Source organism: Linepithema humile, chromosome 8 (genome assembly GCF_040581485.1).
Source record: "Linepithema humile isolate Giens D197 chromosome 8, Lhum_UNIL_v1.0, whole genome shotgun sequence".
Classification (NCBI taxonomy): domain Eukaryota; kingdom Metazoa; phylum Arthropoda; class Insecta; order Hymenoptera; family Formicidae; genus Linepithema; species Linepithema humile.
Window position 1 is genome coordinate 2,394,107 of NC_090135.1, and position 13,027 is coordinate 2,407,133.

The 13,027-nt window shown below is 33.8% G+C and overlaps 1 protein-coding gene and 1 pseudogene across 1 annotated transcript; one reads left to right on the forward strand and one right to left on the reverse strand.

Annotated features, from left to right (window-relative positions):
* Nucleotides 1-1,764, forward strand: LOC137001662 (putative nuclease HARBI1; the record flags this gene model as incomplete). Its single annotated transcript, XM_067360770.1, has 1 exon — nucleotides 1-1,764. A coding segment is annotated over one exon (612 nt), but the record flags the coding sequence as incomplete, so codon positions are not given.
* Nucleotides 1,765-2,859: 1,095 nt separating this feature from the next.
* LOC137001664 (myb/SANT-like DNA-binding domain-containing protein 3) lies at nucleotides 2,860-4,877 on the reverse strand (annotated as a pseudogene).
* Nucleotides 4,878-13,027: the final 8,150 nt, after the last annotated feature.

Here is a 13,027-nt window from a genome sequence, read left to right on the forward strand (position 1 = left end):
TATAGCCATAAAAGCATATATCCTTTAAACACTTTTTTTCACTCTTTATTCTTAGGTGGAGAAGATAGTGAGTTGTATCGTAATAGAAAAGGCTATTTTTCTTTAAACGTACAAGTAATTACGAACGCAAAATTTGATATAATCGATATAGTAGCGCGTTGGCCAGGATCTACACATGACTCAACAATATTTAACCATTCAAGAATCAAGAGTTTGTTTGAGGCAAATAGATTCAATGATGGATTACTTCTCGGAGATTCTGGCTATCCGTATTTATCATATTTAATGACTCCGTTATTACATCCTTCAACACCAGCAGAACATTTGTATAATGAAGCTCAAATTCGGACACGCTCAACAATTGAAAGGTGTTTTGGGATTTGGAAACGAAGATTTGCTGTTTTGTCTATTGGATCACGTTTTCAAACAGTTGAAAAGATATTACCTATTATTACAGCAACAGCCATATTACACAATATTGCCCAGCAAGAAAATGAATATTTAGTTAATCCTGAAATATATAATAATGTTATCGCAGAAATACAGAATTTGGATAATAGAAACATCAATGATGAACGGCAGCATCTAATTATGGAATATTTTGAAAGGTAATAAAAATTTGATCAAAAGTACTCATACTGTTTATATGATTAATTTGATAATTAATATATTTTAATAATTACAGATTATTATAAAATACAACAACATATTTGAACATAAAGCAATAAACAAGACAGAGATAAATTTTATATATTTTGAATTTATTCAAAATAATAGCTATAAAATATAAGCTTTATGGAGAAAGTAACATAAAGAATTTTATTTTGTTTTATATTTTACGTACTTAGTAATAAATAAATGATACAATCATATAATGTTCTTTTGTGTGAAACCGTGTGAGCTTTTCGAGCGCGGTATAGCTCGTCGGAATCCAGGTTCGGACGGTTGGGGGTGTGTCAAATAAGATATGCGTTTGGTTAATGATAAATCAGAAAACGTGTTTATTCAATTAAGTATGTTTGATGACTGTGTATGTACATGCGATGTGAAAGAATATACAAGCGATGGTGAAATGATTATTAAGCAACGGCTGAATAATTATTTGAGCAGCGTGGAATAGATATAAAAGTATAGCAATGGTGAAATAAGTAACAGAATATTGATGCGATCGGTAGAGTAGCCACGGTGAAATAATTATTTGGCAATGGCGAAATAATTCTTGAAGCGGCGTGAAATAAGTTCTACAAGTAGCGTGAAAATAAATATAAAGACGATGGTAAATAAGTTGATAATAAAATAATTATTTGAGCGGCGGTGAAATAATTATTTAAGGCGGCGTAAAATAAATGCGAAGTATACGTGAAAATAAATGCGAAGTATCGGCAATAATGAAATAATTATTTGAGGCGACGATGGAATAATTATTTAGTATGACGTGAGGCGTCCTGGTGCGGTCGGCGAGAGCGCAAGCGCGGGCGATCGTGTCGCAACGGTTGATACAAGACGGAGCGCTTGTCGGTGAGTGCGTTCGTAGTATCGCGAGTCTGTTCGATCGTAGATCGATGCGGATTATTCGGCGGCGCGGATTGATCGACGCGGTTTTGCCTGCCGGACGGATTACGGTTTTGAAATCCCGGCGAATAAACGCGATATAAGGACTTAGGCTGCCGATTACGCTCGGCGGGAGTACGAGGATGCTCGTACGAAGGCGGAATTTTAGAACGGCGACTTAGCTAGGTACGCGGAAGTGCCCGCAATACGAAGTTCGGTGGCCTAGAGGAGTCAAGTACGCTCGGCGGGTATACGAATATATTCGTATGCAGGAGTCAAGAATACCGAGGACGCTCGGCGGTACACGAGGATACTCGTGTGTTGGCACAGGCATAGAATCCGAGTATGCTCGGTTTGGACTACGAGGACACTCGTAGCAGGATTGTTCGCTGTCTATTAGCGAATGGGATCTGGTGAGAAGACGTGCAGCCGGGCGTCTTTTATACCCGGCTGGCAGCCGAACGGCTTTGAATCGGCAAGCATCGGCGGTTTCGGCGGCGAGTCCCCCCACAAAACGGAATTTCGGAACGGTCGGGTGTGGGGGATTTTCGGCGGTTGACCGCCGCTGTTTTGACAAAAAGCTTATCGACGCTCGATGCGCCCTTGGTGGGCTACGGACGATGGACGGTCCGTAGCCGTAACGATGCAGCTTGCGGGCTGCACCGTTACATTTGTATCACAATGTTTACATTTTTAACATATCTATTATATTTTCAGAGTAAGTTTAAACAATGAGAGTAAGTAAAATGCATGTTTTATATAAGATTTATTACATTTCTTTTAAACTAAAATACTAATTAACAGTCTTACTATTATATAAAAGTTGAATTCAAATCTCTTCTTTTTTGTAAAATAAAATAAATTTATATTTTATATGCAACATATCACATTTTTTATAAACTAATACTAGTTAATAGTTTTATTAAATAAACTCAAATACAAAATAAAAATAAGTTGCAAATATTTTGATTTAAATCATTATTAATCACTATAATTGCTATTTTCTCTTTTTAATTATTTTTAATAACAATTATCTCTTTCCAAAATAAAAAAAAATTAACATAACTAAATATCTATTATCCGAAAGTTATCACATCAGTTTCTTTATAAACTAAAATACTAATTTTACTATAATTAGATTTACTATAATTAAATCAAATTAAATAGAATTAATAAATTCAACAAATAAACATTAACACTCATATTGCAAAAATTTAAATTTGAATAATTATTAGATACTATTAATATATAAATATATTAAAATATTAATATATTAATATATTAAAAACTTTTTGGAACTTTTTTAAATTATCTTAAAAGAGTTATGTTAGCTCTGTTCTCTTCAATCAATTTTTTCATTGCTTTTTCTTTTTCTATAGACACCTTTAATAATTTTATTTGTAATTTTTCTTTTTTAAGTTTAACTTTTAATAAGTCAATTTCATGATGGTTTTTTTCCTTTTCATTTGTTTGCAATATATGTATTAATTCAGTCTTAGCTTTATTTATTGTGTCACTATTTTTGTCGAGTTGTATCTTTGATTTCACATTTTTTGACAGTGTAGGTGAATTTTTAATTTGAAGCAGAGGACATTTTTGCGATTTTAAATTTTTGGCTCCCAAGATTTCCAATTATTAATTTCTTTATTTTTAAGTAAGTACTAAAAATTCGAAATATAAAATTTAGAATATATTAAAATTTCACAAATGTAAAAAATAATGTTATTTGTTCATAACTTACTGAAAATATTTCCGCTGAATCATTTTCTTCTTCTTGTGACATATTATCATTTTTATCTTGTAATATATTATCAACAGTACTTCTGACATTTTCAATACAGAATCAAATGGATTAGATAATCCATTTACTGTGGTTTCACCCATAATTTCTCGGGCTCGTTCAAACAAGTCATTTTTTTTTAAATCCACTACACCTCCACCTGCAAATGCAATAAAAATTTATTAAATTAAAATCTTAATGGCAGTTTTAATAAATAAATTTACCTGTTCTATAACTTTCACGTTTTTCTGTTGCGCAGTATTTTCTTGTATCTCTTTTTATATTATCCCAACAAAGACGTAAACTTTTTTCAGATCTGATAATAGTTCTATTCTTATTGTACTCCATTGTTATATTTGTCCATGCTTCTTCTTTTTGTAAAGAAGTTACATTATCAGTTATTTTGTTTTCAATAATGTGACGATAAAAAAAAATGATACTTAATAAATCATTCTTCTCAGAAATCGTAAAATTTTTTGTTTATTGCATTTTATCGATATTCTGCAAATTATTTATTATTTGTTTATTAAATAATTTCAATTTAATTAATTTTTCAAATTATTTACTGAAATAAATTCTTTATTTTTGAGTAAAATATGCTTACATTGGATGTAAATCCTGACCAGCGAGCTGCTATCAATTATATCCAATCTTGCGTTAGTAATTACTCGTTTAGTACGTAACGAAAGATTAGGGTTAGGTACGCCAGAACTATAACTGAATTATATTCCCAAGTTAGCAACCCTGTAATCGCCGATTAAGTTAATCGGCGTTGGTGCAAGTGGCCCTAAAGCAGTTGAATTGCAATATAGATATCAAAACATTAAATACCGAAGTCAATATTTGTACCAGCAAATTTGTATTTCCGGATCCGTCACACATGATAAAGTTAGTACGGAATTTGTTTGGCGAAATACTGAGTTTGTTGGACATAGACGGTAATAAAATTAATTTCAAATATCTTGTGGAATTAAATAAACTGCAAGAGAATGAGGGGCTTCATTTAGCAAATCGACTAAGAAAAAAACATATTTTATTTTGCAAACAAAAAATGAAAACAAAACTGGCAACTCAACTGTTAAGTCGATCTGTTGCAGATTCTTTGTTATTTTGCAAAAATGTACTAAAGCTTGAAGCTTTCGCAGATTGCGCTGCGACAGTAAAATTCATTATTATGATGAATGATGCGTTCGATATATTAAATTCGCGTAAAATCACTGCTACGGGCTACAAGAAGGCAATGTGCAAAGACAACATTTGTACAATTAAACAGTTTTATTCGGACTTTTGTATATATACAGGGTGTCTGGCAATAATCGCCCCACCAGTCATATACAGGTAGAGGAGGTCAAATCGAGTAGAAAAGTCCTTTACCATTTTTTGATTTTTGTAATAAGTACTAAGTAATTAACGAAAAAAGATTGGTGAATCCGTGCAAGTAAAGCGCGCGCAGCGAGAAGGACATCCCACTGCTATGCGATCACTAGGCGCGCGATGAAGCGTTGGGAGGAGCGCTCTACAAATGACAATGGCAACATACGAGCGGCGCGTAACGCTAGATCCTTGTGTCCTAGTGATCGCGTAGCAGTGGGACGTCCTTCTCACCGCGCGCGCTTTACTCGCGCGGATTCGCCGATCTTTTTTCGTTAATTACTCAGTACTTATTATGAAAATTAAAAAATGGTAAAGGACTTTTCTACTCGATTTGACCTCCTCTACCTGTATATGACCGGTGGGGCGATTATTGCCAGACACCCTGTATATTCGGGCTGAAGGATAAGGATGGCGGATTAATTATTGCAAGTCGACGAAAGACAGGTCCACTCGGACTTGTTATGGCCTTGAAAAGTGCCATTTGTTTGTACGATACTTATATTGGTTGTGACACACCTATTTTAGAATATATTCCACTCCATAAATTAGGACAAGACTATTTGGAACTTTTTTTTGGTAATTTGAGAGATCATGGTGGACACAATGACAATCCGACTGCACGACAGTTCACTGCAGCATATAAAAAATTATTAATTCACTCTGAAATAAAAAACAATGGCATCGGAAATTGTATTCCCTTGGAGGAAATTAATATTTTGAATTGTAGTTCCGGCAAAAAAGTTAGCGCTGTTGATTTAATCAACGAAAGAAATATTATTCATAACGAAATATCAGATTGCTCTACAGTTAGTGAGGCCCTTGAAGATCACGACTATCTGTTCTCTTGCACATTGTCTGAGTACGCCCAAAGTATTGTCGTGTATATTGCTGGTTTTGTCGCCAAAAAATTATTAATAAAAATTAAATGTGAGATATGTCTAACGCAATTGCTAGGGGAAAAAGACAATTTATTAAATTCTTTTATAAATTTTAAAAACAAAGGTCGGTTAACATACCCTAGCGATAATGTAATAGCAGTCTGCAAAGAAACAGAGAAAATACTTCAGCATTATCGTATTTTAGATAATTTAACAGATAATGCAATTAAGTATAAAATTTGCAACGAAGCGCTTCAAAAATTTCTTTTTTCTAAGATATTAGATGATATGAACAGACTTCATTCCAGCGACGAAAATATTTTTTATAATCATCGGATTTTATTTATAAAAGCAATTATAGAAGAATATGCAAGTTTGAGACTGTACTACGTTGCGAAGCAATTATCTGCCAAAGATTTTATAAGAAACCATTTTAAAAAAATCGTTTTATTTAAAGGGCAATAATATTGCACTGTTATGTGATATGTTTTTATTTAAAGAGCAATGTATTGCACTGTTGTGATATGTTTTTGTGATGCATGTAGCGTGTTTAGCATGGTTTCATATTTATATATATTTAAGATTATTATTATTCATATCTTTATGTCATCATATTTTTTCATATAATTTGCATGTATTTTTTTAGCTTTGCATTTAACAATAAATAACGATCTCTATATTCTGTTCCTTGCTTTAATAATGGCTTTTATTATGTTTGACCTCCCGCTAGATTTTGTACATATTTTTTAACATTTTCAGGAATGAGGTACATGTCTTTTTATTTTATTTTACGTTATTCTTAATGTAACTTTACAATACACGTAATGTAAAGGTTTTAAGTAATTGGTATATTATTATGTATAAAGTATATTTTGTTTCAGACACATCCAATTTTCGCAATAATGAAGTTCAAGTTTAACCGGTGATGGCTGTACAACAGGCATAAAAATTGATTGAACAATTGTATTTATTTCACTTTTTGCGTTAATTGTGCTGCTATAATAAGCTTACAATTTGTACAGAATGTATATCCAAAAATCATTTTTATCTGTAATACTGTATTCTATACATATATTTAATAGTTACATTTGAATCAATGTTTTTCTGTTTTATTTAATAAACTTTTTCCTGCTCTGATTAAATTAGATAAATTTACATTGTTTGTTAGTTTTATTATTTATTAATAGTTTGTTAGTTTTATTATTTAACCCTTTGTAATTGTAAGGCGGACTGTGCCCGACAGAACGCCTATCTCCACGAACGACCATTTCAAAATTTCCTGCCCAGAATTTTGCTTCCGGTATATAGGCCATCGCGGTTACCGCTCGATCGTCTAATGCTCTCTCCAGGTCCTCCATGGTCGCGCTGCCACGGCTGGTTGTAGTGCAACGAGCACCGACGATAACCTTGCACTTCCGGATCCGCTCTTATATGTTCCGGAAGTTTCTCCCACACTTGGTTCACAAATCGAGCAAACTTGCTCACAAGAAGCACCTTCGGCACGCATTCTAATGCCTCCGCCGACAGGCTCAGGAAGTCGCGTTCGTCCGAAATCGCGATGAACATTTCGACTGATGGTTCCTATTCTTTTCTCACTTGCTTATATACCCGCTTGTTGCACATGACACTAATTAAAAATATCGATGATGTCACGCAACTTGAAATCTGACAACATGGCGCCTAAAAGTGGCTGCCTAAGGGCCTATGATCTAAAAATAGCGATGATGTCACACAAATTGAAATCTGGCAACATGGTGCCTAAAACTTGTGTAAACAATCCTTATCACCCCCTCCATTGTATTTTCTAAAAATAGCGATGATGAAATTTCTACAGGCGCTCTACTTTGATGCGTAGATAAAACCTGCATCAAAGGATATAAACAATTCTCGGAACTATAAATCATTTTTGTATAAACAATCCTTATCTTATCTTTTCCAGGAATTGATGTAATCCGATACCTTCCCCTCACCTCCCTCGTCACCCCCTCCACTCTAAAAGTGCTGACGCAGTGTAATCCGATACCCTTTGTATAAACAATCCTTATCTCTATATGACTCATGTTTATATAAACAATCCTTATCTTATTTCTTCCAGGAATTTATGTAATCTGATACCTTCCCCTCTCCCCCGCACCTCCCTCGTCACCCCCTCCACTCCGAAATTACCCCCTCTCCTACAAAACGATGACGTCATTACCCCCTCCCCCTCAACCTTTTCCCCCCTTCACCCGCGCACCTCCTCAGATGCCTGGATCAGAACTCCCATAGTATAACTACTATTATTGATACAAGATTGGCTGCGACGAGCTGATGACCGATTACGTTCATTACTTACAAAAAAATAAATATATTTCACATATAATTACATTTATTGTTTTTCTTTTAGTTTTTTAGTTTTTTTTCTACATGCATATCTAGATATATTATATTTCTATATGTATGTATGTGTGATAATAAAATAAAATATTGCAAATACAATGAAAATAGAATGAAAGTTTTTAAAAAGCATATCAAGAGACACGGTAGTGTCTCGCGCCAAGTTCACGCGCAGCGCAAGACCGACCGTGTATCTTTACGCGAGCCCGAAAGTTGAGACGAGCCGAGATTATCGGATTTCAATAACGGCTGGGCCGATTGAGTTGGTAATAGGCTCAATCGAAAGCGCATACCCAAATTACATAAGAAAAATATGCTTGTTTTTGCTCTGTGTGCTTTATAAAGATATATGCATCCAAAGTCGAGAAATCTAAAAAATCATCATTTTTCTCGGATGTCGCATAAAATGTAACGCTAAAATGTAACGCATGTCTTATTGATCAGCGTCGTCAGCACGCAACCAATCAGAACGCACTCAATTCAGATTTCTAATATGGTGGCGCTCAGACCTGTCAGCTCGCAGCTTTGATGATATTGTTGTAATGTAAGGTTCCAATTAAAGAATAAAACTTTTATTTCTGAATGATACAATAGTATGATCTTATTTCTTAAACCGCCAGTATGCTAATGACGCCGGCTCGATTCATTATCGGTAAGTATGCGGAGTCTAAATGACTCATACGTGCGCGCCATGCGCAGTAGCGGGTGAGAGCGTCGACGGTTGACCGACACCTCCCCGGGTTAAACAAAACAGTCGTCTCAAATTTTATTGAGTTTGAATAGAAGACGATCTGGTTTTGCTTGGGAGTCGCTTGGCTTATGAGTATATGTTACATGTTGCGTAGGTGCGCTATTTCCAAAGCTACAATTGTGATAACAGTGTCCGCATAATGATCGTAGTATTTTAACAATTGTTTTAAATAACCCTATTTTATATAGAAATACAATTAGCATGCCTGCAAGGGCGATGTATCCAGCATATGCTAGGTATTCATAAAATTTTTCTTTCCATGTTTTTATTCTTTGGTGATGCAATACCTTATCAGCAATATCTTGCAACTCTCCGAGTGTCTTACCCATATGCTGCATACTTTCTTTATCTAATATATTTACGGTAAGTAAACTTTAGGAATATCAGTTTCTTGAATAGTTAAATTTGGCAGGTTAATTCTAGCATTGATTATCTCATAAGATTTCGAATTGTTATTTATTATATTGCTCGGTCTCATTGTAGCTGAAAGTGATATTCCTTCACAGTCAGGGGCTATGGTTAATATTATATTTCCGTATATATCTTCGTGCCTTGGAACATTATCTTTACAGAGTATATGTAGAGTTTCAATTTTGGGAGCTATTCCGATCCATTGATTACCCGACTGTAATTGAATCCATACTGTGTTTTGAATAGTTGCATATTTTCTTTCACACGACTCATCGCTATGTTTAGTAAGTATGTTGCTTAAACAATTATCTCGATAATGAGTAGAATAATCAGGTTGATTTCGCTTAATTAATTTTTGACCATTTAGTATTTTAGCATTATCTATTTCGCTTTGAGATATCGGAATAAAATGTAGCCGCATTGGATCTAGGAGGACTAAAGGATTTTTATTAGATATGATAGAATGAAAGATCCATCCATGCAAGGGTAACGATATAATTCTTGTTAATTCTAAATACTTATCTTCTAATAATGGTATCTTAACTTCTATTAACGCACGTTTGCCATTTAACGCTATGTTGATAGTACAAATATTTATTAATGCTAAATAATTAGTTTCTTCCAGTTTAACTGGGAAATTATCTACATGTTCGTGTTCTCTTAGTATTGAAAATAGTCTCTCAGGTGTTAAGACATATGGTTTAATGATACCACGTTTGGCATCGAATATCAAGTCTTCTACGTTATGTATTTTTTCTTGTAATTCGTTAAGGGCAATTTCCAAGTCTAGCATAATTTCATCAATTCTTATGTTTAACTCGTTAGTTTTTGATAAATCTCGTACTTTATTAAATTGTTCATTTATACGTTCAATTTGATCTCTTGATCTGTTTAACATTGCATTATTTGCATTAATCGCATTTAAGATGATGCTTGTTTGATTGTTAACATAATGAATTATTGATTTTTGATCGTTATAAAGACGATCTAACTCATTATCGTAATAGGTAGCATCTGAGGTATCCAAAGTACCAAACAATGTTTTGCTTACTTCCCCTACGAAATCGAAAATCCCGCGCCTTACGCGTGAGGAGTTGTTAAGTCTTATGCCCGCTAAATAGAAAGCGTTGCGTAACTCTCCCCTGACGTTGCTAAGATTTTTTATTCGTTTTAATAGTCTCTGATAAGAGGAGCATGCAAACTTAATATGAGACACCTGTTGTTGACGTAAACATAAGTCAGTGATTGTTTTGAGATATAAATTGTTTATCGTTTCTAGTTCTTCTACAATACGAGCAAAGTCGTAACCTATTACAATTTTCCATTCTTCGTGAAAGATTCGCGTTTTGCCTAAATATTCGAAGAAGATTGTTTCCGTAGCACCGAGTTTTTGTATATTATATTTGTTATCTTGTGTTCCGTTAGCCGTTAAAGTCATGATTATAAAAATGAGCAATAATGGAGTTAGCAGTAAGTTCGTTCTTTTATCCTTCTTCATCTCCTTCATCTTCTGAAATTATTAAATCTCTATGTCTAAATATTTTTACATTAGTTCTATGATGAGTAACCAACCTTCCGTGTTCATTCACGATAATAGATTGATTTGGAAGAATCCTTTCTACTTTATATGGTCCTTTCCATCTAGCTTGAAGTCCTGAGGATGTATAATTTCTAGTTAGGACTTTGGAGTTGGGTAAGATTGGTTCGAGATTTTCATATGAGGTAGAGGGTTGTGAGTCAGTTATGTTTTCTTTCGCTTTCTCTAAAATTTGTTCGTGTTTATATTTTTTATTCTGGATTATCTGTTCGTATGTCTCGTCTTCGTCCATTTCCTCTAGGATCGAGTTCGGCTCATATCCGAGTTGTAATTCAAAGGGTGTATATTTTGTGGTACGATTGATTGTCGTGTTATAAGATAAGGTAGCTTTAGGTAATACTATATCCCACGGCTCTTGTTCGTTAGAGTAATGTCTAAGATATTCTTTTAGTATCGCATGCGATCGTTCATTTTTTCCGTTTGATTGAGGATGATAAATTGAAGTTAAAGTTTGTTTAGTTTTCATTTGTTTTAGAAATGAATCAAATTCTTCAGATAAAAATTCTTTTGCATTGTCAGTTAATATTTCTCTAGGTTTACCAAAAATTCTTAACCATGATTTCCAGAACGCTTTTATTATCGCGGCTGTTGATTTATCAATCAAAGGTTCACAGATTAAATATCTAGTTAAGTAATCTTGAATTACTAGTATATATTTATTCTCGTTTGGCGTCGGCTCTAATGGTCCAATTATGTCCATTGATATTTTTTCATTTGGTTTATTGGGAATGTCGGTCACTTGCGGTTTATACTTTTGTCGCTTAGTATCTTTATTTCGTTGACAAGTTTCACATGTGTCGATGTAGTCTTTAACGTCACGTCCCATATTGCTCCAGTTGTAATATTTTTTATTTTAGTTAGTGTTTTGTCAAGAGCGTAATGTCCACCAAATTCCGAATCATGTGCATCTTGTATGATCTGTTTCTTGTCGAGCGGTTCAGACTTTGATTTCAAAATCGTGAGATCTGATTCGTCTTGCAAAAGCCAAAAAAATTCTGAATCGTAATTTCGATCCATAATAATGTTTAATTCTTTTGAATCATCGAGAATTGAGTTTATGACTTGTCGTTTGTATTTGTCGGTTTCATTAGGGTTTAAATAAGTTACATTTTTCTCTTGAATTTCAGGGGGGTTTTGCGTGTATATTAACGTTGGAGCTAAACGTGATTTGCCTCTAATGATTTTTAATTGGGTTTTTATTTGAGGTTTTCCTTTATTTTTTTCTTCCTTGATTTCTTTTAATGTTTCGTTTATATTATTTAAAAATTGTTTATCTTCCAAATTCAATTTATCTTTATTTTCGTAGAATTTTAAATATTCTTCAAGTTCGCCTTGCAATTCTCTTACGGCGGTATTGATTTGTACTCTAGAAAGCGCATCGGCATTTGTATTTATCTTTCCTTGTTTATATATTATTTCATAATCGTATTCAAGTAATTTAAGTCGCCATCTCATTAAACGCGAATTAGGGTCTTTAACATTCATTAACCACACTAAAAGTCGGTGATCTGTCAAAATTTTAAATTTGCGTCCGTAAAGATATTGATGAAAATGCTTAGTGGCCCACACTATTGCCAATAATTCTTTCTCCGTAGTCGTATATCGAGTTTCCGCTGAGTTTAATGTTCGTGATGCATAGGCAATTGGTTTATCTTTTCCTATAATTCCTTGTGATAATACAGCTCCTAATGCCGCATTGCTAGCGTCTGTAGTTAGAATAAAAGGCTCGTTCCAATTAGGGAATTGCAATAATGGTTCACTAGTTAATGCATTTTTTAAAGATTCAAACGCGTTGTTCTGTTCATTTGTCCATTCGAAATTTTTATCTTTTTGCAATAATTTCGTCATTGGTTTTGCTATTTTACTGAAATTTGGTATAAATTTACGATAGTATGAACAAAGTCCTAAGAATTGTTTGACTTCCTTTTGATTTTTAGGAGTAGGGTAATTTTTTACTTTGTTAACTCTATCTGGATTAGGCTTTACTCCTTCCGAGGATATTATGTGTCCTAAATATTCTAATTCCGGTTTTATATATTCGCATTTGTCAGGCTGCAACTTTAATCCGCATTGCCTGAGTCGTTTAAATAACATTTTTAAATTTTTATTATGTTCTTCGATCGTTCGTCCATATACTATTATGTCGTCAATATACACAAAGCAGTTATTTCCGATTAATCCGTTTAATCCGCGGTTCATCATACGTTGAAATGTAGGAGAAGCATTTTTGAGACCAAATGGCATTCTGGTATATTCATAGTGACCCTCATTCGTTGAAAAAGCTGTTTTGCAAATATCGTCTTCTTTCA